The sequence below is a fragment of the Podarcis pityusensis genome (genome assembly GCF_964106645.2).
Source record: "Podarcis pityusensis genome assembly, chromosome: 17".
Lineage (NCBI taxonomy): Eukaryota > Metazoa > Chordata > Lepidosauria > Squamata > Lacertidae > Podarcis > Podarcis pityusensis.
In genome coordinates this window covers 12,162,908-12,185,594 of record NC_138042.1, presented here as the reverse complement: position 1 = coordinate 12,185,594, position 22,687 = coordinate 12,162,908, and the positions used below count along the sequence as shown (strand labels likewise).

Genomic DNA, 22,687 nt, shown 5'->3' with positions numbered 1-22,687 from the left:
GTGTTTATCAGTATGTGAATGACACCCAGCTCTACCTCACTTTTAAATCAGAACCAGTGAAGGTGATGAATATCCTGTGTGAGTGCCTGGAGGTGGTTGGTGGATGGATAGCAGCTAACAGTTTGAGGTTGAATCCTGACAAGACAGATTCAAGTTTTTGGGAGACAGGGGGCGGGCAGGTGTAGAGGACTCCCTGGTCCTGAATGAGGTAATTGTGCCTCTGAAGGACCAGATGCGCAGCCTGGGAGTCATTTTGGACTTACAGCTGTCCATGGAGGTGCAGGTCAATTCTGCGTTCAGGGCAGCTGTCTACCAGCTCCATTTGGTATGCAGGCTGAGACCCTACCTGCCTGCGGACTGTCTTGCCAGAGTGCTGCATTCTCTAGTTATCTCCCGCTTGGACTACTGCAATGCACTCTACGTGGGGCTACCTTTGAAGGTGACCCAGAAACTACAACTAATCCAGTATGTGGCAGCTAGACTGGTGGCTGGGAGTGGCCGCCAAGACCATATAAACCAGTCCTGAAAGACCTACATTGGCTCCCAGTATGTTTCCGAGCACAATTCAAAAGTGTTGGTGCTGACCTTTAAAGCCCTAAACGGCCTTGGCTCAGTATACCTGAAAGAGTGTTTCCATCCCCACTGTTCTGCCTGGACACTGAGGTCCAGTGTCGAGGGCCTTCTGGCGGTTCCCTCACTGCAAGAAGTGAGGTTAAAGCAACCACGCAAGAGGGCCTTCTTGTTAGCGGCGCCCACCCAGTGGCACACTCTCCCATCAGATGTCAAGGAAATAAACAACTATCTGACTTAGAAGACATCTGAAGGCAGCCCTGATTAGGGAAGTTTTTAATTTGTTGTTTAGTCGTCTTAGTCATGTTTGACTCTTCGTGACCCCATGAACCAGAGCATGCCTTGGAAACTCTCACTTTCTTCTCAAAACTTCTCCCTTTTTATGTCCATGGAGTTTTCTTGGCAAAATACTGGAGTGGTTTGCCAGTTCCTTCTCCAGGTGGATCACATTTAGTCTAAACTCTTAGCTATGACTTGCCTGTCTTGGATGGCCCTGCACGGCATAGCTCATAGCTTCTTCGAGTTCTTCAAGCCCCTTTGCCACGACAAGGCAGTGATTCATGAAGGGGAAGTTTTTAATGCTTAATGTTTTATCGTGTTTTTAATATTCTGTTGGGAGCCACCCAGAGTGGCTGGGGAAACCCAGCCAGATGGGCGGGGTATAAATAAAATAACAACAACAACAACAACAGGTTAAACTCTTTCGGACTCAAAGTCACATTACCACATGGCCAGCCCACAAAGGACAGCGTGCCAGGGGTGGGTATGGACAAATCAAAAATCCGAATGGCCAAAGTGGACACAGACTCCCAGACTCTTATGCACCAACACTTAACACACAACCTTCTTTCCTCTTGTCTCTTTGCTTTATTCCTATTGCATGCCCTGCCCAATGGACCGTCTTAAACCATAAATAATGAGACACAAGTTCTACTTTTGGGTCATATCAGGCCACAACCTTGACTACAGATGTAGTAGACGTAGTAGGGGTGGGTAGGCCCCAACCCTTCCGGCCCGCCTACTGGAAGTACTTAAGATGGGGTCAACCAGAAGAGAGGGGGTTTCTTGACCTACATCAAAGAGTAGCTCTCTCTCTGGATTGCTCTTGGGGAGTGCTGTGGCTCCACCCCACCTGGGCGCCCAGACAGAAGCACCTCCCCTGGATCCCTTTAACAGGATACCCCATTTTCTGGAGGGGTAAGCAGAGGCCACAACCTTCCCTCCATCCAAGACTATGCTTACTCAACCATCAAAGTTGTGACGATTGCTATGAGGATGGTGGAAGATCAGCCACGATGCACCTTTTAATCCTCAGGGAGTGGACCCAAACAAAGCCAGCAGGCCCAGCCAGTTTCGTCCCCTGGGAGTGCCCGTCCCCCAAACTGCTCACAACTGGCCGATTGTGCAAGCAGGCTGAATCCACTTCCCAGTTCTGGGACGTCCTTTGCCGCATGAGAAGTGATTCAGAGGGGTCAAACATCTTTCTTTGTTCTGGCCTGAGTCAGTGGGCATTAAGCGGTCTTTGGAGAAAGTCAGGACGTGAAGTTGGAAAAAAGTGATGCTTAAGCATGAGTTTTTACTCTGTTATGGTTAGTACTAGCAAGGGGGCAGGGCTACAACAGGGTTTTGTGTGGCGGGTGCAGGGGTGGGGGAAAGATTTTTAATGTTTGATCTTTTATTGTGTTTTTAATATCCTGTTAGAAGCTGCCCAGAGTGGCTGGGGAGGCCCAGCCAGATGGACAGGGTATAAGTAATAAATTATAAGATAGATTTTCAGTCAGGATTGGTTTGGGCAGGGGAGGCAGAGGGAACAAACAGCCAATACAGTGGTACCTTGGTTCTCGAACGGCTTAGTTGTCGAAGAAATCGGCTCCCAAATGCCACAAACCGGGAAGTAAGTGTTCCAGTTTGCGAACGTTTTTCAGAAGCCGAATGTCCGACGCGGCTTCCGCTTGAATGCAGGAAGCTCCTGCAGCCAATCAGAAGCCCTGCCTTGATTTTTGAACGGTTTCGGGAGTCAAATGGGCTCCTGGAATGGATTAAGTTCGAGAACCAAGGCACCACTGAATATGGAATTCAAAGGGAATACGGCAATGTTAAAAATGGTGGCCAATGTTGCAGAGCAATGGAGTCTCCTTACACGTGATGGACAGGCTGTAAGTAAATATTCTGTGGTTTGGTAAGTCACCGTGAGCTGAGTAAAAGAGCCCTCTGATTGAGGGATGGTAAGCATCTCCCAAGGGGCTTAACATTAATCGCTGAGCTGTAGTGCTTAACCCTGAGATCAGAGATAAAAGATCCTTCTGCTCACTCATTAGAGAGGAACTCTAGATCCTTTCAGAGTCAGGGGGATTTTATCTCCCAGTCAGGAGATAAAGGGCTCTTCTGGCTTTTCAGAGATCACTCTCCAAAGAACAGAGGGCTTCTGCTTCTTGTTGTTAGCAGAGGCACTTGAATAAAGCAGACCACGTCCAGAGATAAAATCTTTACTGAATAAACACAACAAAACAGTTTACAACTTGAGCAGAAAGAAACTGAGGGGGGGGGGGTGTTGCCAAGATGGCGGCGGCGGCTGTGGAGGTGCAGCAGCTTCAGGGCCGGCTCGACGCCTTGGAGGGGCGTGTCTTCGGGGCGCCCGCGGGGAGTGAAGGCGCGGCGGGGGCCCGAAAGATAGCAGATGGCTTGGTTAAAGTCCAGGTGGCTTTGGGGAACATTGCAAGCAAAAGAGAGCGAGTTAAAATTCTTTTCAAGAAAATTGAAGATGTCATAAAATATTTAGATCCCCAGTACATTGATCGAATGGCTATTCCAGATGCTATGAAGCTGCAATTCATTTTAGCAGAAGAGCAGTCCATCCTGGCTCAGGCAGCACTTCTGGAGCAAGTCAACAACCTGCAGCCATATTTGGACAGTGCACATATCAAAGCTGCTCCTGACCACGCTACCAAGCTGCAGAGGCTTTCACAGATCCACATTCAGCAGCAGGATCAATGTGAAGCAGTGACTGAGAACGTCAGGTTTCTCCTAGAAGATTACAACAAAATGACACTTCTTCTTTCTAAACAGTTTGTCCAGTGGGACGAAATGCTGACCCAGCTTGAAGCAGCAAAGCAAGTCAAGCCTGTGCCCGAGTGAGGGCAAAGCGGCAGCTGGGTATCAGCTGGCACCTGTGGCTTTCTAGCATCCTCCATTCATATTCTCCTTGAATCTCGCAGAGGCTCTGCTGGTGGTTCTTAGAAATGATATCATGGGTATTCATCTGTAAGCCACATTTTCTCCTTTCCTGGCCTTACTGTGGGGCTCAATGTCTGTATATATTTCTTTTCCAGCTTATCATTTCCTCTTTTATTTATTTTACTCAACCAATAGGTTGAAGGAGCATGTTCTGTCACACTGTGGACAACAATAAAATCCTAACAACCCCCCCCAAAAAAAAAGAAAAAGAAAGAAAGAAACTGAGGGGTACTGCTTTTGGAGAGGAGTTAAACTAAACCTCCCCAAGAAACGCCCCCCTTACACTTAGAAAGCCTATCAGAGCAAATGCTACCTTAGTAAATATTATGCTATGTCCTCAGGTGCTAAACTTGGCCCCCACCCCTCTTGGGTAGCTGAGTAACATTGAGAGTTTCAGGGGCTGGCGGCACTGGAGGAGGAAGAGGGGGGTGGGGGAGCGCACCACCCCCAGCACCACAATCCCGGTGGGGTGCCATTGTGGCTGCCCCCCATGCGCTGGGTGCCATGCCCCCGCAGGCGATGCGCCATGCTCCCAAGACGCAAGCCACGACCCTGCAGGCGGCACACCATGCCCCCAGGGATGCACACCATGCCCCCCCATGCGCGCCAGCCACTCCCCCGCCTGCTGTCTGCCGGACTGCTGGCAGACTGCTTCCTGAAGCTTAGCAAAGCCTACAGCCATAAATTAGCCAACCCTGGCCTAAATAAAAACAGTCTAACGTGATCAGTGCTAAATTGTATAATAAAATTAGGGCTGCAGTATTTAATTCACCACCTATATTAATCAATTAAAAAGTGTTTAACTAACTAAAAAGGCACCGTGAGACAGTAGAGTTTTTTATAAGCAAATTATTAAGCAATGTCCTAAGATGTATTCTTCATCTTTCTCATTCCTTGTTAATGTGTGCTATGTTTAAAAACAAAGTGAGTTTTGCATCAGAAATTCTCTTTACACATATGCAAATCTGACCATGTTTAATCACTATATTAATTGATTAAAATATATAAGTTAACATTATTGGGTTACTGCTTTTGTTTTGACTGTATATGTTGTGGTGTTGTTGTGAACTGCCCTGAGACCTCCGGGTATAGGGCGGTGTATAAGCTGAATTTAATAATAATAATAATAATAATAATAATAATAATAATAATAATAATTCCTTTGACTTGTAGTCCAAAATGAAATTAAAGAAACATGTGCCAAAGTTTTATCAAGCAGTCCAATGCATTCCAAGTGACTGGTCAGTATAAAAGGAAGTAGTAGCAGGTTGATATCTTACCGTGTAGTTGGGTAGAATACTGGTTACATATTTTCCCTTCTATTTCCATAACACAAAGAATTGCGCATTGTTCTTTTAAAAAGTTTGAAAATCCAGGAATAGAACCTCAAATGGTTCTCCCGTAGTCCTTCCTTCTGGCACAAACATGACACATGAGAAAGATTTCCACCTCTCTCAGAGGAAAATTTGAACAGAAATGGACTGCCAAATAATCATTTAGCTGTGCATTGTTCTGAGACTGGCATCTATGAGCCTCTAATGGCACCTCCATTGTAGGTTCTGTGGGAACCACTGTGCAAGCAGAAAAACTGGTTGCTATGAGTTCAGGGATGCCAGATATGTATAATTCCTGGATCCAGTAAGAATTTTATCAAGGCTTGAAGTGTTAAACTGGGTGCCAGACACTGAACCCCTGGATTTAGCAAGTGCTAAAATATAAGCTATGCTAGTTTACTTGATGAGGTAATTGCCTGGGTGATGGGCCATTAAGAGAACATAGCAAAAGTGATGGGCCATTAAGAAAGCCAAGGAGAGGGGGCTCTGTGCTAGACAGAAAATGGCTGGGGCCCTTTCTCTTGCTCTTAGATAGTTAGAAGGACAAAAGCCTGTGTTTTAGAGTTCAGGGTTGGCTGTGATGTGACCTGGGGGGCGGGGAGGTTGCAGGCTGGAAAAGGCAGAGAGAGAGCATAATGTTTTTTCGCTTGAATCCCAATCTGTGGCTATGGGAGAAACAAGAACCCCTCAATCACAGGCTGAGGTTGTATAAATATGATCCTCTGCCTCGTTTTCAAAAGAAAGCATGAACCCTAGGTAAGTACCTGGAATCCCTGGACTCTTGGGTTGCTTGGAGATTGGGGCATAGCTGTCAACTGACAGATTTGAAAATAAGGGACCAGCAGCCTCGAAAATAAGGGATCAGCAGCCAAAATAAGGGATTTTGCTTAGCTTATGAGTTCCATCGGCCCTTCCCCACCCGAGAGGGAGGGAGAGAGACTCTCGCCCACGCCACCCGTGAGCCTGGCATGAGGCAGTTGCGGCGCCACCGCAGCCGCTGAAACACCGCCCTTCTGCGCTCCTCCCCATCCCCTCCTCTTCCTCCCCCCTCAGGCCGCTGCTGCCACTGCCGCCTCTGGCTTTCCCTGGCAGCGTGGCAGAAGCCTTGCATGAGAGGGGCTGCCTGCCTGCCAGCCGCCACCCGTCTTTCACAATGCGCCCCTGAGGGGGAAAAGGGAGAGACGGAGACGTGGCAGCTCGTATGCACTCTCTCTCTCTCTCTCTCGGCGGAGGACCCCGAGCTGCTGCTTCCCTTCTGAGCCGGGCGAGCATGAAACCCGGGAAATTTAAGGGACATCATCAATCCGGGACAGCAGCGGGACACGGCACTGGGATAAGGGAGTTTCCTGCCAATTAAGGGACGGTTGACAGCTATGCATTGGGGTGGCGAGCAACAGTATTAACTAAAGCTTTCATATACAATGGTAACCTTGGTTTTTGAACTTAATCTATTCCGGGAGTCCATTCAACTCCTAAAACCATTTGAAAACCAAGGCACAGCTTCCAATTGGCTGCAGGAGCTTCCTGCACTCAACTGGAAGCTGCGAAAGTCGCTTTGGACGTTCAGCTTCTGAAAAACGTTCACAAACCGGAATGCTTACTTCCAGGTTTGTGGTGTTCGGGAACCGATTTGTTCAATAACCAAGCCGTTCAGGAACCAATATACCACTGTAATTAAACAAGAAGAAAATAAGGTATTGTGGAACTGCATATCCTAAAATGCCTATATTTTAATGTCTTTTAGACTGTTGTGAAAAAACATATGCAAAAAGCAATTTGCATGCTTTCTAGAAACAGCAAAGTAAATGGTAGTTTACTGCGTTCAACCCACTTCATCTAGTAGGAGTCTACGGGAGAAATCTATACAATTTGCAGTGCCCACTAACTCATCTTCAAAACAGAGAAATGGAAACCGAAGGGGAATTTGACCATGTGAAAATTGCAGAAAAATGCATCCAACGGAAGGTAAATTCTCAAGTCTTTTTCCCCAATGAGACACATGCCACAATTTCCCCAGTATGACAACATGGGTTTGTGCCTCAAGTTCGTGGCAGTTTGACACTGCTTATATAATTTCGGTATAAAATCCAATAAAAACGGGTTTTTGGAGATCACAACATCTTCAAGGATTGTGAAAATGGGAGGAAGGAAAAGTCCAATCAGCGGATTTGTAACTTATGTTTTGAATGATCACTAAGCTTCAGTTTTTATACCGTTAAGCTGTAGGATATACATAGCAGACTGATGGATTTGACATGGCTTATGTGCAACACAAGTTGCTTGCTTCTTGACACAAAGTACTTTTTTTTTTTTAAGGCCCCTGACCAATCCAGATGATGAGAATCAAGAGCTACATCTTAAGTGGGAAAAGATCACATTGCACTTTCTGTTTTGAAACTAATGGGTTGGCCATAAGAGTCTTATTTTGACCGTCTGCACCTTCCTGTATTATTTCAATATGAGCTCATTTCTGCTTTGCCCCGTTTTTCTTCTTTGCCAATGAATAATGCCATGTCAAAAGAACCAGAGCACCAGACATTTCAAGCAACTCAGAATTTAACTATGAAGCAGAAATAGCACAGCTAAAATGTAGGTTCCAAAAATGAAGGCGGGGGGGAAGGCTTTTACATTCTGTTTTTTCAAGCATTCCTCATAGCAGACATGGGTTGAACTGGAGCAGACCTGTATGTCTCATCATGTCTACTTTGCTAGCTATGGTCTTCCAGAGGGTGGCAGGTTCTTGAACATCTGGTGTGCTCCTTGAATATATTTGGCTCCAACTCTCTGCATGATATAACAGAGCCGCGTGTAAGCCTAGCCTAATCTGTGCAATAGGCCTGCTAGCGACTGCTAAGATGTCGGCTGGTCTGCAACACACACACTGGCTGAACTTTTCTGAACTTGCATGTGTTCTATGATCCTCCACTGGAATGTTTTCAGAAGCCCTGCCTGTCTTCCAAGGTCTGGCACTATGCGTTTTATGGACTTTCCAGATGCTGTAGTTATCTGTTCAGACTGAGCAGTGATCAATCAACCAGCCAGATGATCTTGCTCCAGGAAATGCTTCAGCTGTGACAGAACCACTTGCCCCTAAAGCCAGACTACTTGTGAATGGAGATTTTCTTCACCAAATACAACGACCATGGATGCCAATGATCTGCATTTAAGCTTGGACAGAGGCCCCTCTGCTGCCTACGTACCTTGGGGATGTTCAGGTGACTCCCCCCCCCCATTCCACTTGAAAGAATGAATGGGTGGTTGTGGGTCTGCACAGGCCAGCCGCACCCCACTCCTGTGTGCAGTAGCAATGGCCTCTGCACTTTGGGCTGGTGTGTGATGGAACTCTACATGGGACCTCTACGTAAGGGTGGAACTTGGCATAAATAGGCCCCCTTCCTCATGCAGAGAAGATGTTCATGTGTACCCCTTTCTAATGCCAGTGGAATGAGCAAATAGTGTGGTCCCCGAGTGTGTCACCTATTGTGGAGGCAAGACTAATTCACATAGCTCCCTTTGAACATTTTTTCAACAGATGGGGAGGGATCTGAAGGAATCTTCATACTGTTTTTGAGAGCTCATCCATTTTTACCTTTCCTCAGTGCTTTTTTCCTAAAAAAATGTTTAGGGGTACAGTGGATGCTCGAATGTGATCTGTGCAGGAGGCACATTTGCATGCCGCAGTGTTCGCAACCCGCAGTGTTGCGTCTGCGCATGCGCAGGTTGCAATTTGGTGCTTCTGCGCATACGCAAAGCACGATATAGCACTTCTGCGCATGTGCGAGCGCCGAAACCCAGAAGTAACCTGTTCCAGTACTTCTGGGTTCGGCATGGTGCACAACCCGAAAACGCAAAACCCGAAGCGTCTGTAACCCGAGATATGACTGTACTCTCATTTTCCTACTCATATTGAAATACTGCCCCTCAACGAGGCCTAACTTAGATTCACAAAATGTTTAGGGGTATGTGTCCCCCTGCATCCCCCCCAGAAAAAAGCACTGCCTTTCCTTAATGAAAGAAAACCAGAGATTGTGTGTATCTCAGACCCTCCAAGTGTCCCTATTTTCCAGGGACAGTCTTGGATTTACAGAAGCCACCCCAGTTTCTGATTTCATCCTGGAATTTCCCACTTTTCCTTAGGACGTCCCAATTTTAATTGGAGAAATGTTGGAGGGTATGGTGCCTGTCTCTCTGTGTGTGACATCGCATGTAGCCATTGCAAATACAGCTTGTGCAGCCACTGAAGTAGAGGGAAACCCACTCAAAGCAGGATTCAAGTGCATGGATGCTTTTCTGCATGCAGCAGGTACACAGAAAGTTTTCGGGCAGAGAACTCGAAAGCCTCAAGGGTGATATAGGTGGACCAACTATGGCAGCAAGAACTGCAAAAACCACAGAAGGGGATATTGAATCAGGCACTTCAGAACTCCTGGTTAAAAATGCTAGCACAGTTCAACTGAAGCAAAATTTGAAAGAGGAAAGCTTTATTGTGTATTTTATTTATGGTTCTATACTTGTAACCCACTTAGAAGCCACTCTTTGCGATTAAGACATACATAAATGGAACAGCAGCAACAACAATTTGTTATGGACTGTCCACTGGCAGAGGAAGAGGAGTGGGGGGGGGGAGCGCACCGCCTGCGGCAGTGAGATCCCGGTGGGGTGCCATCGCGGCTGCCCCCCCGGGGGCAGTGCCATGCCCCTGAGGGTGGCGCGCCACACCCCCGGGATGCGCGCCAGCCCCGCCTGCTCTCCATCCCCCCAGGTGCCGGAGCATGAAGCTCCACCATTGGGACTGTCCCATCTGTGGTGCAGCCTCTGCTTGAGTGTTCTTCAAAATAGTTATGGATTTTTATATTTGATTTTTGTATTTCAGACTAATTTTAGTTCAGGTCTGGCTAGACTGAAGAGGTGATGGTGACCACATTATTGTGAAGCATGCCTAAGACAAAGCAGATAAGGTCAAGAGATAATGCTGTGACAACACTGTCTCAAGTCTTAGACAAAGCACCACCCATCTCGGGGGTTGTTTTTTTGAGCATCCAACAGCATTATGAAGAAGAACTGAGTGAGAAGAAAGGAATTTGCCCTTTCAGATAATTTTGTTGGCCCATGCAGATTCCAAAGGAAAGAGAATGTGAAACCTTGTTATCTGGCAATCAAGCAACAACTCTTTCTAATGCCTTTGAAGCCAAACCTGAGTTCTGTATGACTCATTTGTAGTTGAGTTAATAGTGATCCATGTTTTCCTGGCTTTAAAGTGTGACATATTTAATCCCTTAATAGTCCAGAGTTCAAGTTTAGCACTCGATTGAAACAGATTCATCTATCATTGAATGTCAAAATACAGTTGTATTTGTAGCACTCCTTTTACAAACTCCAGATATTCCATTGAATCAAATTCTACCTAGTTTTGTGCAATAGTAGCGCAGGCTGCCTGAACACCATTAACAAGGTTTCAATTTCTGTTCCGACATGTTTTCATTAAAGTGGGCTTCTTCCATTCAATTGCTGTCCTCTTGCAATGACACAAAGCTATATTTGTTTTGCTTTCTTTTTAAATGGCCTGTCTTTCCTAATTATTTACATTGTAGTCTTTTTCTTTTGCTACCCAATTTCTTGCATAACCATATGTCAAGCCACCGGGTGGCGCCTGTGGTCAACTCTCCCTTCATTTAAAAACTTTGCCTTGAACATTCAGTACAATTATGATTGTTTAAAGAACAAATAGTGGGGTGAAAGGAAAAATGAATAAATGAATGACAAAGTATTACATAGTAATAATTACTATGTACTACTTCTTAGGTGTCCTATGTGAAATAATGGTTATAGTATTGGACTTGCTGGCTGGAGTGTTGGACATAGGATTTTTTGCGGCAAGTATTAGGATAGAGATTAAAGGTTTAAATTCTTGTTCCTTTCTACTTCAGTAATGTTAAACAAGGTCAGCAGTGCTGTAGGACGTGGGTGGCACTGTGGTCTAAACCACTGAGCCTCTTGGGCTTGCCAATCAGAAGGTCAGCAGTTTGAATCCCTGACGTTGCTCTGTCCCAGCTCCTGCCAGCCTAGCAGTTCGAAAGCACGCCAGTGCAAGTAAATAAATAGGTACCACTGTGGCAGGAAGGTAAATGGCATTTCCATGTGCTCTGGCTTCCGTCACAGTGTCCCGTTGCACCAGAAGCGGTTTAGTCATGCTGGCCACATGACCCGGAAAGCTGTCTGTGGACAAACACCTGATCCCTCGGCCTGAAAGCGAAATGAGAGCCACAACCTCATAGTCGCCTTTGACTGGACTTAATCATCCAGGGGTCCTTTACCTATTACACATCCAGTTATGTCTGAGGTGCATTGAGTTATGTTCTCCAAGCACGTGTTACATATGTTTTGTTGTTGTTTAGTCGTTTAGTCATGTCCGACTCTTTGTGACCAAATGGACCAGAGCACGCCAGGCACTGCTGCTCATTCTCGTGCTGCCACCCTCCGCACCTCTCGAGGAGGAGGCTCACAAAGAAGGGCCTCAAAGGACGATATCAGGGTCTGGGCAGATTCATATGGAAAGAGGCGGTCCTTGAGGTATTGAGGTCCAGAGCCGTTTTAAGGCTTTATAGGTCAAAACCAGCATTTTGATGTTGTTTTGATGTTTTGATGCACCTACAGATAAGAGACACAGATACTGTTGAGATTTTTTTTTTTTTTAATATGATAAACAAGATTTGATGTTTTCCTTCACGGGTCTGAATATGCTGAGGCTTTGTGCTAAAATATTTGTACGAAAACTGCATCCTGATTTACCAGACTGGTATAGTTCTGTAAGAATCCATGCGTTCAACACCCACCACACCTGTTCCTATCTATACCGTAAACCTCTCTGTGATCCTCAGATGAAGGGCAGTGTATAAATTGAATAGACAAATAAATCTCTCTTTTTTTTTTTTTAAAGCAATTTATTGGGTTTTACAATAAAAGTAAACATAATAAACAATATAACATTTGTCTTGACATAGTTTCACATTTTCTTTGGACTTCCTCACATCTCCCGCTCCCACTTTCATCGTTGTAACATTTTGTCAGCAATTTATCATCTTATTTAAATTCTTATATCCCTTCTATATTTCATAATCTTATAATTCTCGAAAGGAGCTAAATTTTCACAGTCTTACTTATTTTCTTAAAAACTTCTAAATTTAGTGGTGCTCAGTTATTTTAGTCTAGCATCTTATTTAGCATTCACTCAAATTACAATGCTTTTGTAAATAGTTCTTAAATTTCTTCCAATCCTCCTCAATCCTCTCTTCTCCCAGGTCACGAATTCTGCCGGTCATTTCAGCCAGTTCCATATAGTCTATCAGTTGCATCTGCCATTCTTCCAGTGTGGGTAGATCTTGAGTTTTCCAGTGTTTTGCGAGAAGTATCCTTGCTGCTGTTGTTGCGTACATAAAAAATGTCTGGTCCTTCTTTGCCACCCCTTGGCCGACAATACCCAAAAGGAAAGCCTCTGGTTTCTTAGTGAAGGTATATTTAAATACCTTTTTCAATTCATTATAAATCATTTCCCAGAACGCCTTCACTTTAGGGCAAGTCCACCAGAGGTGGAAGAACGTTCCCTCACACTCTTTACATTTCCAACACTTATTATCAGACAGGTGGTAAATTTTGGCAAGTTTGACTGGGGTCATATACCATCTATAAATCATTTTCATTACATTTTCTTTCAGAGCGTTACATGCAGTAAATTTCAATCCATTACTCCACAACCTCTCCCAGTCCTCAAACATGATATTATGCCCAATGTCCTGTGCCCACCTTATCATAGCCGATTTAACCGTTTCATCTTGTGTATTCCATTTCAACAGCAAGTTATACATCCTTGAAAGTACCTTAATCTTTGGTTCTAACAATTCTGTTTCTAATTTCGATTTCTCCACCTGGAACCCTAGTTTCTTATCATTTTTAAAAACTTCTTTAATCTGAGCGTAATGTAACCAATCTCGCACTTTGTCTTTCATTTTCTCCAAACTCTGCAATTTCCAATTGTCTCCATCCTTTTCTAGTATTTCCCAATATTTTGGCCATTTAGCCTCCATATTGGGTCTTTTTCGGGCCTTAGCTTCCAGAGGTGAAAGCCACCTTGGTGTTTTATTTTCCAGCAAGTCTTTATATTTTGTCCAGACATTAAACAGTGATTTTCTGACAATATGGTTCTTAAAGGCCTTATTTGCTTTAACCTTGTCATACCATAAATATGCATGCCATCCAAAAGCGTTGTTAAACCCTTCCAAATCTAACACATCAGTGTCTTCAAGAAGTAGCCAGTCTTTTAGCCAGCAGAACGCTGCGGCTTCATAATACAACTTTAAGTCTGGCAGGGCAAAGCCCCCTCTTTGTTTTGCATCGGTTAATATCTTAAACTTAATTCTGGGCTTTTTGCCCTGCCAGACAAACTTAGAAATGTCTCTCTGCCACTTCTGAAAGCACTCCGTTTTGTCCAAAACCTGAAGTGTTTGAAATAAAAACAACATCCTTGGCAATACATTCATCTTGATAGCAGCAATTCGGCCTAACAAAGAAAGTTTCAATTTTGACCAACTATCTAAGTCTCTCTTAATTTCTGTCCAGCATTTTTCATAATTGTCCTTAAATAGACTTAAATTTTTTACTGTTATGTTTACCCCTAGGTATTTTACTTTTTTAACCACATTAAGTTCCGTCTCATTCTGAAACCGTTCTGACTCTGTATCAGTCAAATTTTTCCCCAAAACCTTAGTTTTCTGTTTATTTAGTTTAAATCCAGCCACCCGACCAAAGTCATTAATCAGTTGTAATACTCTTTTCGTACTGGGCTCTGGCTTCTGCAAGGTCAAAACCAGGTCATCTGCGAAAGCTTTTAATTTATATTGTTTCTGACCGACCTGAATTCCTTCCACCAACCGATCCCCTCTAATCATGTTCAATAGCACTTCCAGAACCGAAATGAATAACAAAGGGGAAATAGGGCAACCTTGTCGTGTCCCTTTTTCAATTTTGAACTCTTCTGTAACCACATTATTAACTATCAATTTAGCTTTCTGTTCTGAATATATCGCCTCAATCCCATTCTCAAAACCCCGTCCCACTCCCATCTCTTTTAAATTTCCCATCATAAATTTCCAGGAGATATTGTCAAAGGCCTTCTCCGCGTCTATAAAAATTAAAACTGCTTTTGTATTTATGTCTGTTTGCAAAAGTTCCAAAATGTCAATAATGTTCCTTGTATTAGCAAACAGATGTCTACCTGGGAGAAAGCCGGCCTGGTCCTTATGAATTACTTCATTTAAAACTTTTTTAAATCTATTTGCCAAAATGTCTGCAAATATTTTGTAATCCACATTTAAAAGAGAGATGGGACGGTAGTTCTTAAGTTGTGTCTTTTCAGCTTCCGACTTTGGTATTAATGTGATGAACGCTTCCTTCCACGACTCCGGTGCCCTCTTCCCCTCCATAATTTCATTGCTGACCTCCATCAAGGGTTGTATCAAATAGTCTTTTAATGTCTTATAGTACTTGGAGGTCAGCCCATCTGGTCCTGGAGATTTGCCGAGTTGCATGTTCTAGATGGCTTGTTCAATCTCCTGTCGTGTTATTTTAGAATTCAGGATTGTCCTATTTTCTTGTGACAATTTAGATAGTCCGTTTTTTGCCAAAAATTGTTTAATCTCAACATCGTCTTGCGGCCCTTGGGTGTATAATTTTTTGAAATATCTCTGGAAACACTTTCTGATGTCCACTGGATTCTGAATGTTTTTTCCATCAACCTCTAAGTTTGTAACAGTATTTAATCTTTGTCTTCTCTTCAACTGCCAAGCTAGCAGTTTTCCACATTTATTCGCCGACTCAAACGTTTTTTGTTTCATTAATTTAACCTTCCATTCAATTTCCTGATTTATCAATTTAGAATATTGTGTTTGATAAAGTTTAATTTCTCTCAGAGTTGGCTGTGACTTCGGATTCACTCTTAATTTCTTCTCTAATTCTTTTATTTTATCCAAGATCTTATCTTTTTTCTCATTTTGTGTTCTTTTCTTTACTGCATTCTGTTGTATCAAGAATCCCCTCATTACAGCTTTACTTGCGTCCCAGATTATTCTTTTTTCCACCATATTATTCATATTTATCTCAAAGTAGTCCTTCAAAACTTTTTGGGCCTTCTTGGTAATTTCCTGATCTCTGAACAAATTGTCATTCATCTTCCATCTAAAGGATCCAGTTGGTAATAGTGTCATATCCATCTTTACTGCATTATGGTCGGAACAGGTCTTTGGGCAGATTTCCACTTTTCTGACCTTAGGTGCCAGGCCTCTAGAAATCCATATTTGGTCGATTCTTGTCCAGGTCAGTTGAGCTTCAGAAAAGAATGTTCCCTCTCTTCCTAGTGGGTTCTTTGTCCTCCAAATGTCAATCAAATCCATATTGTCAGTCATTTCAAAAAAGGTTTTAGGTAGTCTGCCGTCTTTTGTAACATTTTGACTTTGTGACTTGTCCATGTTAGTTGATACGACCCCATTCATATCTCCCATCATTATGATGTTGTTGTAATCCAGATAGTCCAGCATTGTCTCCTGCAGCTTCTTGTAAAATTCCGATTTCCCTTCATTAGGTGCATAGATTCCTAATATCAACAGTTTCTCTCCTTGATATTGTATCTCAATAGCCAAAATTCTTCCATATTCATCTTTAAATAGGAATTTAGGTGACAGGCTCTCTTTTGCATATATCACCACGCCTCTCTTCTTAACTTTGTCCGACGATACAAATTCCTGGCCCAATCTTTTATTTATTAACACTTTTCTGTGGAGCCTCGTCACATGTGTTTCTTGTAAACAGATAATGTCCAATTGTTCTTTTTTTAATATGTGAAATATTTTCTTCCTTTTTTCCGGAATGTTACAACCATTAATATTCCAACTCAGCAGTTGCAGAGACATCCTGGATCAATCTGGTTATTTCTCCAGGGGTGGTATCTTCTCTGAATCTTGAGGTTCCCCAGGTGCTGGTGTTGATGCTGGCGTTGTTGATTTAAAGCAGAGTCTCGTGCCCAGCGGAAGGATGAGGAGTACGTGCTGCATACTCTATATTGCTTTATTTACAGATCAAAGCTGGTATATTACAGAAAGACATCTTGCCTCTGCCGGAGCAGAAAATGCATCCTCTCTCCCTGACAGCTCGGAGAGAATCACACAGTGAAAAACAGGAAACCAGTGTACGTCACATCCAGTCTCCCTTTCCCGTGAGAAACTCCAACAGTACAGACTGTGGAATGTAAACACCTGTCTCGTGACAAGCCCTTTCGCTGCACAGTGAAGGAAAGCAGAAACCAACATCCTCCCCCTTTCTGTGAACATCACTGGGCAGCGTGTTCGTACAATATCAGTACAAACCCAACTTCTGCACATAGGTACAGTGTTGATCCCTTGATACAATCTTGGACAATACATCAGCAGGAATTTCATTACCTGGCATATAGGACACCGTTACGAGTCCCTTCTGAATACATTCCCTAGCATGCTGCAACTTTAATTGCAAGTGCTTCGTGCTTTGCTTACAACCTTCAGACTTCAGCAAAGCCAAACATGCTTTGTTGTCCTGGTAAACCTGGATTGGACATTTGACAGGAATTTTCATATCTTTGCACAATTGTACTAACCATTCACAATCCTTAAGTGAATAAGATAGTGCATTCAGTTCGGCTTCACAAGTACTTAAACTAACTGTTGTTTGCTTCTTGCATGACCAATCAAACAGACCTTGATTGTACATGTAGCAAACTCCAGACGTACTTTTCCTGTCTGTAGTGTCACTTCCAAAACTTGCATCTGCAAATATCTCAAGACCACCAGACCTCTGATTGTTAAATCTCAGTCTGTAATGCATAGTGCCTTTCAAATACCGCGCTATGCGTTTCAGAGCTTTCCAATCCTTGACACTAGGATTGTTGACTTGTCTGCTTAGCAAATTACAGCTAACAGCAATGTCTGGTCTTGAACATCTGGCAATGAAGTTTAGCTTGCCTAGCACACTTCTGTACAGTGTAGTGTCAGAAAATGCTTCTTCAGTGTCATCTACCTGATAACCTGTTGTCATCGGTGTGTCTACAGGGTTAGCATCCATCAGATTTAGTTTGCTTAACACATCAGCAATTTTCCGTGACTGGTGTACTAGAATGTTACCATCTTGATCTCTCTCTATTTCCAGAGATAGGTAGTTGTTTACCTCACCAAGATCTTTCATGTCAAAGTGCTCTTTCAGTTGAGCTAGGGCGTTATTGTACATTGCGACATCTTTCCAAAAGAATAATAAATCATCAACATAAAACAAACAGTACAGTTTCTTTTGCCCCTCCTCTTTGACAAATACACATGGATCAGCTTTCCCTTGCTGAAAACCTAGAGAAAACAATACTTCAGTGAGTTTTGTGTGCCAACACCGTGCACTTTGTTTGAGACCATAAAGGGATTTCTTCAGAGCACAAACAAATCCCTGTTTTACCTGTACGCCATCAGGTGGAAGCATATAAAGTGATTCATCTAGAGATCCGTACAGAAAAGCTGTATTAATATCATGGTGACTAATGTGTAGATTTTCCTCTGCAGCTAGCTTGAGCATAAGCCTAATGCTTTCATATCTCACTGTGGGTGAATAGGTCTCGTGATAATCTTCACCTGGTACCTGTGCAAAACCTCTGGCTACCAATCTGGCTTTGTGTCTGACTATCTTGCCATTTTGATCTGTCTTCGCTTTGAAGACCCATTTGCTTCCAAGCAGTTTCATTCCTGGAACTACTGGAACTAGCTCCCATGTTTTGTTCCTTTCTAAGGAATCAAGCTCAGCCTTCATGGCATTTAACCATGGCTCAGCTTCCTTTGAATCCAAACCCTGGATGTCTTGGAAACTTGAAGGTTCAAATACCTTCTTGGAGCTTTTAACAGCTGTTACTGCTATCGTAGCAAACTCATCAGCAAATCTCTTTGGAGGTCTGCCTTTTGTGGCTCTCTGTGACCTACGAATTAGCCTTAAGTCTTCAACACTCTCCTCTTCCTTCTTAGGAGAAAAACGACCTACTGTGAACAATGGTTCCTCCAATTCTTGATCAGAGCTTTCAGAGGGTCGCATAGAGGCTTTCGCACTCTTGAAATCCTCTGAATCACCCGATTCAATTTCAGATTCAGACTCAGAACCTTCATCAGTGGGTTGTTGTGGTTGCTTTTGACTATCCTCAGTCTCATCACCGTCATCAGGATAACATTGGAAAATTCCCACATTCTCCCCCCATTTTGCATTGTACTCAACACTTCTCGTGAGCTTAATTGTCTTAGAGTCAGTCATCATTATTCTGTAAGACCCTTTCTGATAACCTAGAAAGATACCATGCAATCCACGCTTGTCTAACTTGGAGTTTTGTGGTGAGCGAACCCACATGTCAGAACCAAAAATCTTCATGTGTTTGATGTATGGCTTCTTGCCAAACATCTTCTCATAGGGGGTACAACCAATCGCTGAAGATAACCTGCGATTGTAACTGTAAACAAAACACGAGAGAGATTCGGCCCAATAACTCTCTGGAAGATTGGCATCATGCAGCAAGGTTTTTAACCCTTGAAGCAATGTCTGATTTGCCCTTTCCGCAAGTCCATTCTGCCATGGCGAGCGAGGACTAGACAAATCGTGTTGAATTCCCTTCTCAGTCAGAAAAGCTTCAAACTGCTGAGAAGTGAATTCCCCCCCGCGATCAGTGAAAAGAGTCTTTATCTTCTTACCATGCACATTTTCCAACCAAGCACAGAATTCCTTGAACCTAGGAAAAGCCTCTGATTTCTGCTTGAGATTATACACAAAAATATATCTGGAAAATGCATCAATGAGAACCATGAAGTATCTATTTCCACCCAAAGAGGGCGCTAGTGGTCCAACCAAATCTGCATGAACAACCTGGTATGGTTCTGTAGGTTGCCTACTAGACACCTTACCTTTCGCAGCCATTTTCACCTTGTTTGCTGCGCATGCTTTGCACTTCATGTGGTACCTGCAGGGTTTAATAGTCATACCTTCAACCAAGGCAGGCATTTTAGATACTGCCTCAAAATGCAAATGACCAAATTTTCGGTGAAAATCATGAATACATTCTGCATGCAAACTTTTGTTAGAACCTGCAATGCAACAAGTGTCATCCTTTTCAACATCATCATAATACAAAACAAACAAACGATCAACATATTCAGCATGCAATACATAATCATTTTTCTTTGTGATGATGCACTTCTTGTTCTTGAAGGAAACGTCAATGTTCCGCTCATTCAGCTGTCCAACGCTGAGCAGATTATGTTTGGCGTCTGGCACGTAAAGCACATTTTGTATCGATAAGTCCAAACTGTGAAGAACAACAGTTCCGTAGCCTTTACTGGGAATAGTGTGGTCATCCGCCTGGTGAATCGCACCTTCCTGCGGTGTAAAAGACACAAACAGTCTCTTATCGTTGCACATGTGGTGGGTCGCCGCTGAATCAACAACGAAGAAAGATCTAGACGTCTTCTGGACCTCTGCAACCTTTGGAGTGAAGCGTGAAACCATAGCCTTGTGCTGCGTTGTCCTAGACACCGGACCTTTGCCTTTGCCTCGGCCTTTTCCGCGCGATGAGCTATCGCTGCGCTGTTCTGTCTTGGCCCTGGGATATCTGCATTCCCTCTTCATATGGCCTAGACGTCCACACGAGTAGCATTTCACTGCCTTCAAAGCTTTGGCGCCATCTGGTGGTTCCACTGCACTATGGGACGACGTCTGTGAGGACTCCCCTTTGCCCATGCAGCTAGCACCCCGGCGATCTGCTTCATTTTGAATCACAGCAGTTACAAAGTCCACTGTCAGCTGAGCGGTTGGCTGCACAGCAATCTGGGTTGCAACAGACTCCCAACCTGAACCCAAAGATTGTAGTATCATGAAAGAATACACAGCCTCTGGAAAGTTGAGTCCTCTCTGTTGCAGCTCATGTCTCAGATTTTGCATCTCCATCAGATGTAAACGCACATCTCCACCTTCAGCAAGAGACATATTATGCAGCTTTAAATCTTGCTGCGTCACTGCTGCAGCTGCTTTATTCCAAAAGCGCACTTAAAAGTTACTTTCGATTTCCCCAGCATAGTAACTTGTGCCTGGGAGCCTTTTGCCTATTCCCGGCAAAACGGCTTTGAAAGTTCAAAGTCCAGCCATAAAGCCATTAACTAGAAGCTGGCAGGCTGCCCGGAGCAGTAGCACATACCTCATCAATCACTTTTACGCGCAGAGCAGATTCCGTTCCGATCTGTCCCTCTGCATTCCGATCCTTTGCCGGCACTCCGATTCGACTTCTGGGCCCATAACCACGTGTTGATTTAAAGCAGAGTCTCGTGCCCAGCGGAAGGATGAGGAGTACGTGCTGCATACTCTATATTGCTTTATTTACAGATCAAAGCTGGTATATTACAGAAAGACATCTTGCCTCTGCCGGAGCAGAAAATGCATCCTCTCTCCCTGACAGCTCGGAGAGAATCACACAGTGAAAAACAGGAAACCAGTGTACGTCACATCCAGTCTCCCTTTCCCGTGAGAAACTCCAACAGTACAGACTGTGGAATGTAAACACCTGTCTCGTGACAAGCCCTTTCGCTGCACAGTGAAGGAAAGCAGAAACCAACAGGCGTTACCCCAGGCCCAGAAGGTAGTTCAATTCCTTTTTGAAGATCCTCTCCGTATGTAGCCAAAAATTTGTCTCTCTCTTCCAATGTTCTAACTTTGACCTTTCTCCCTCTAAAGGTAAAAGATATCCCTTGGGGAAATTCCCACCTGAATGGAATTGCGTTGCTCCTTAGTAGTTTAGCAAGTTCAGAATAGGCGGCTCTAAGATCCAGCAGTTGTCTTGGGATATCTTTATAAATTTCAATTCTTCTATCCAAAACCTCCAGTGACTTTCCGTAGTGTAGGCCCAAAATCTTATCCCTTTCCTCCTTTGATCTCAATGTTATCAAACAGTCTCTGGGCCTCTCCTTCTTTATGAATCTTCCAAGTCTGAAAGCTGACACAATTTTAAAGTCCTTTTCTTCCAAATTCCAGAACTTGGAGAATTCTTTGGTCAAAAACTCAGTTAGATTTCCTTCTTCTGCCTCTTGTAATGATCTAATCCTCAAATTATTCTCACGATTTCGCAGTTCTATCATAGAAAGATAAATCTGATGTTCCCCAACTTGTTTAGTGAGTGGTCTTACCTCTTGCTCTAAATTTTCCAATTTTTGTCTGGTGTCCTCAGCCAATTTCCGATTTTCTGCTGAGGCCTCCGTTAACTGTCCAATTGCTTGTGTATTCTGTACCACTTGTATGGTTAGTTTATTTAGACATTCTGTATTTTTGTCAATCTTTGCTGATTGCACATCTACTTTCTTGTCCAAAGCTTCCAATTTTTCAAAAATTTTGTCTAGAACAGAAACAGATACTCCTGAGGCCATATCTTCCAATTGTAACTGCTCTGCTTCACCCTCTCCCTCTTTTGCCTGTGACAAGGCAACTTCTTCAACTTCTACTTCTGAGGGCAAAGTAGGTACAGATGATCTACGTGTCTGCGAGGCTGAGGTTAGAGTTGTTAAAGTTGTTTGTCTAACTCTCCCTCTTTTTCTTGTGCCACTCATTCCAACGTTATCTGTCAGTCAAGGTCACACTGAGTTATTCCCATGGGAATGGAAAGGCCCAGAGCAAGCAAACAACAAGGGAATCGAAAGTAAATGTACATGTAAAGTCACTGTTTTAATCCAATCCTCTAGAGGGAGCTTAAAATGTCTTTCAGAGTCTAATTTAATGTCCAAGAACCTTCAGATACAAATGTTTAGCAGAGTTTATAAATGGTCACTTTGTTACAGACAGTGCTTATTTATCTCCAGAAAGAATGTTTCAAATTTAAAAGGTCTCAATACCCTCAGATTGTTGCAAGTTCCAATATACAGTATCCAAATCTGCAGTACTGACAGCTCAATCTCTTAATGCTCAGGCAGCTCCTGACTCTGGGTTTCACCTTCTAATTTGTAATCCAATAAAAGGAGGAAAGTCAAGTGCAAGTAATAATCCCAAATCTTTAGCTTAAAGTCTTTACTTTAAATTGCAAGTTCAATAGATGCTTAGATCTGTAAAGTTTAGAATCTCTTTCTTTCAGCCTCCACTCCTCCAGCTGATTGCTTTTTTCAAGTTCAATGGCTGCGGAAGACGGACTTCCTGTTTCCACGTCTCTCCGCTTTCAGCCAAGTTCAAGCCAATTTAGATTTTTCCTTTAAAGTCTCTAATTTCAAGTGATTCAGTCTTTTACTCACGAATAAGTTGCTTTTCGTCCGGATCCGTAATTTGACAGGAAAAGGGATCAGCGCTCACCGGCAGCAGCAGCGCGGCTTCGCTCCACAGACTGTGAAGCAGCTCTCAGCGCCGCAACCCCCCTCCACGCTCCGGAGCCCCTTACGGGGTTCCTTTAGCGCTTGGAGGGTCGCTCAAGGCGCCCACCGAGCCTCAAG

The 22,687-nt window shown here is 43.6% G+C and overlaps 1 protein-coding gene and 1 long non-coding RNA gene across 2 annotated transcripts in view; one reads left to right on the top strand and one right to left on the bottom strand.

The window, feature by feature from the left end:
* LOC308466830 overlaps positions 1-22,687 on the bottom strand; it is an 87,993-nt gene that overhangs the window by 53,418 nt on the left and 11,888 nt on the right. The window lies entirely within an intron of this gene.
* On the top strand, positions 3,122-3,992 carry LOC308467052 (dynactin subunit 3-like). Its single transcript, XM_080988428.1, has one exon. It carries the CDS (start codon positions 3,130-3,132, stop codon positions 3,703-3,705), a length of 576 nt encoding a protein of 191 aa, XP_080844554.1. The 5' UTR covers positions 3,122-3,129; the 3' UTR covers positions 3,706-3,992.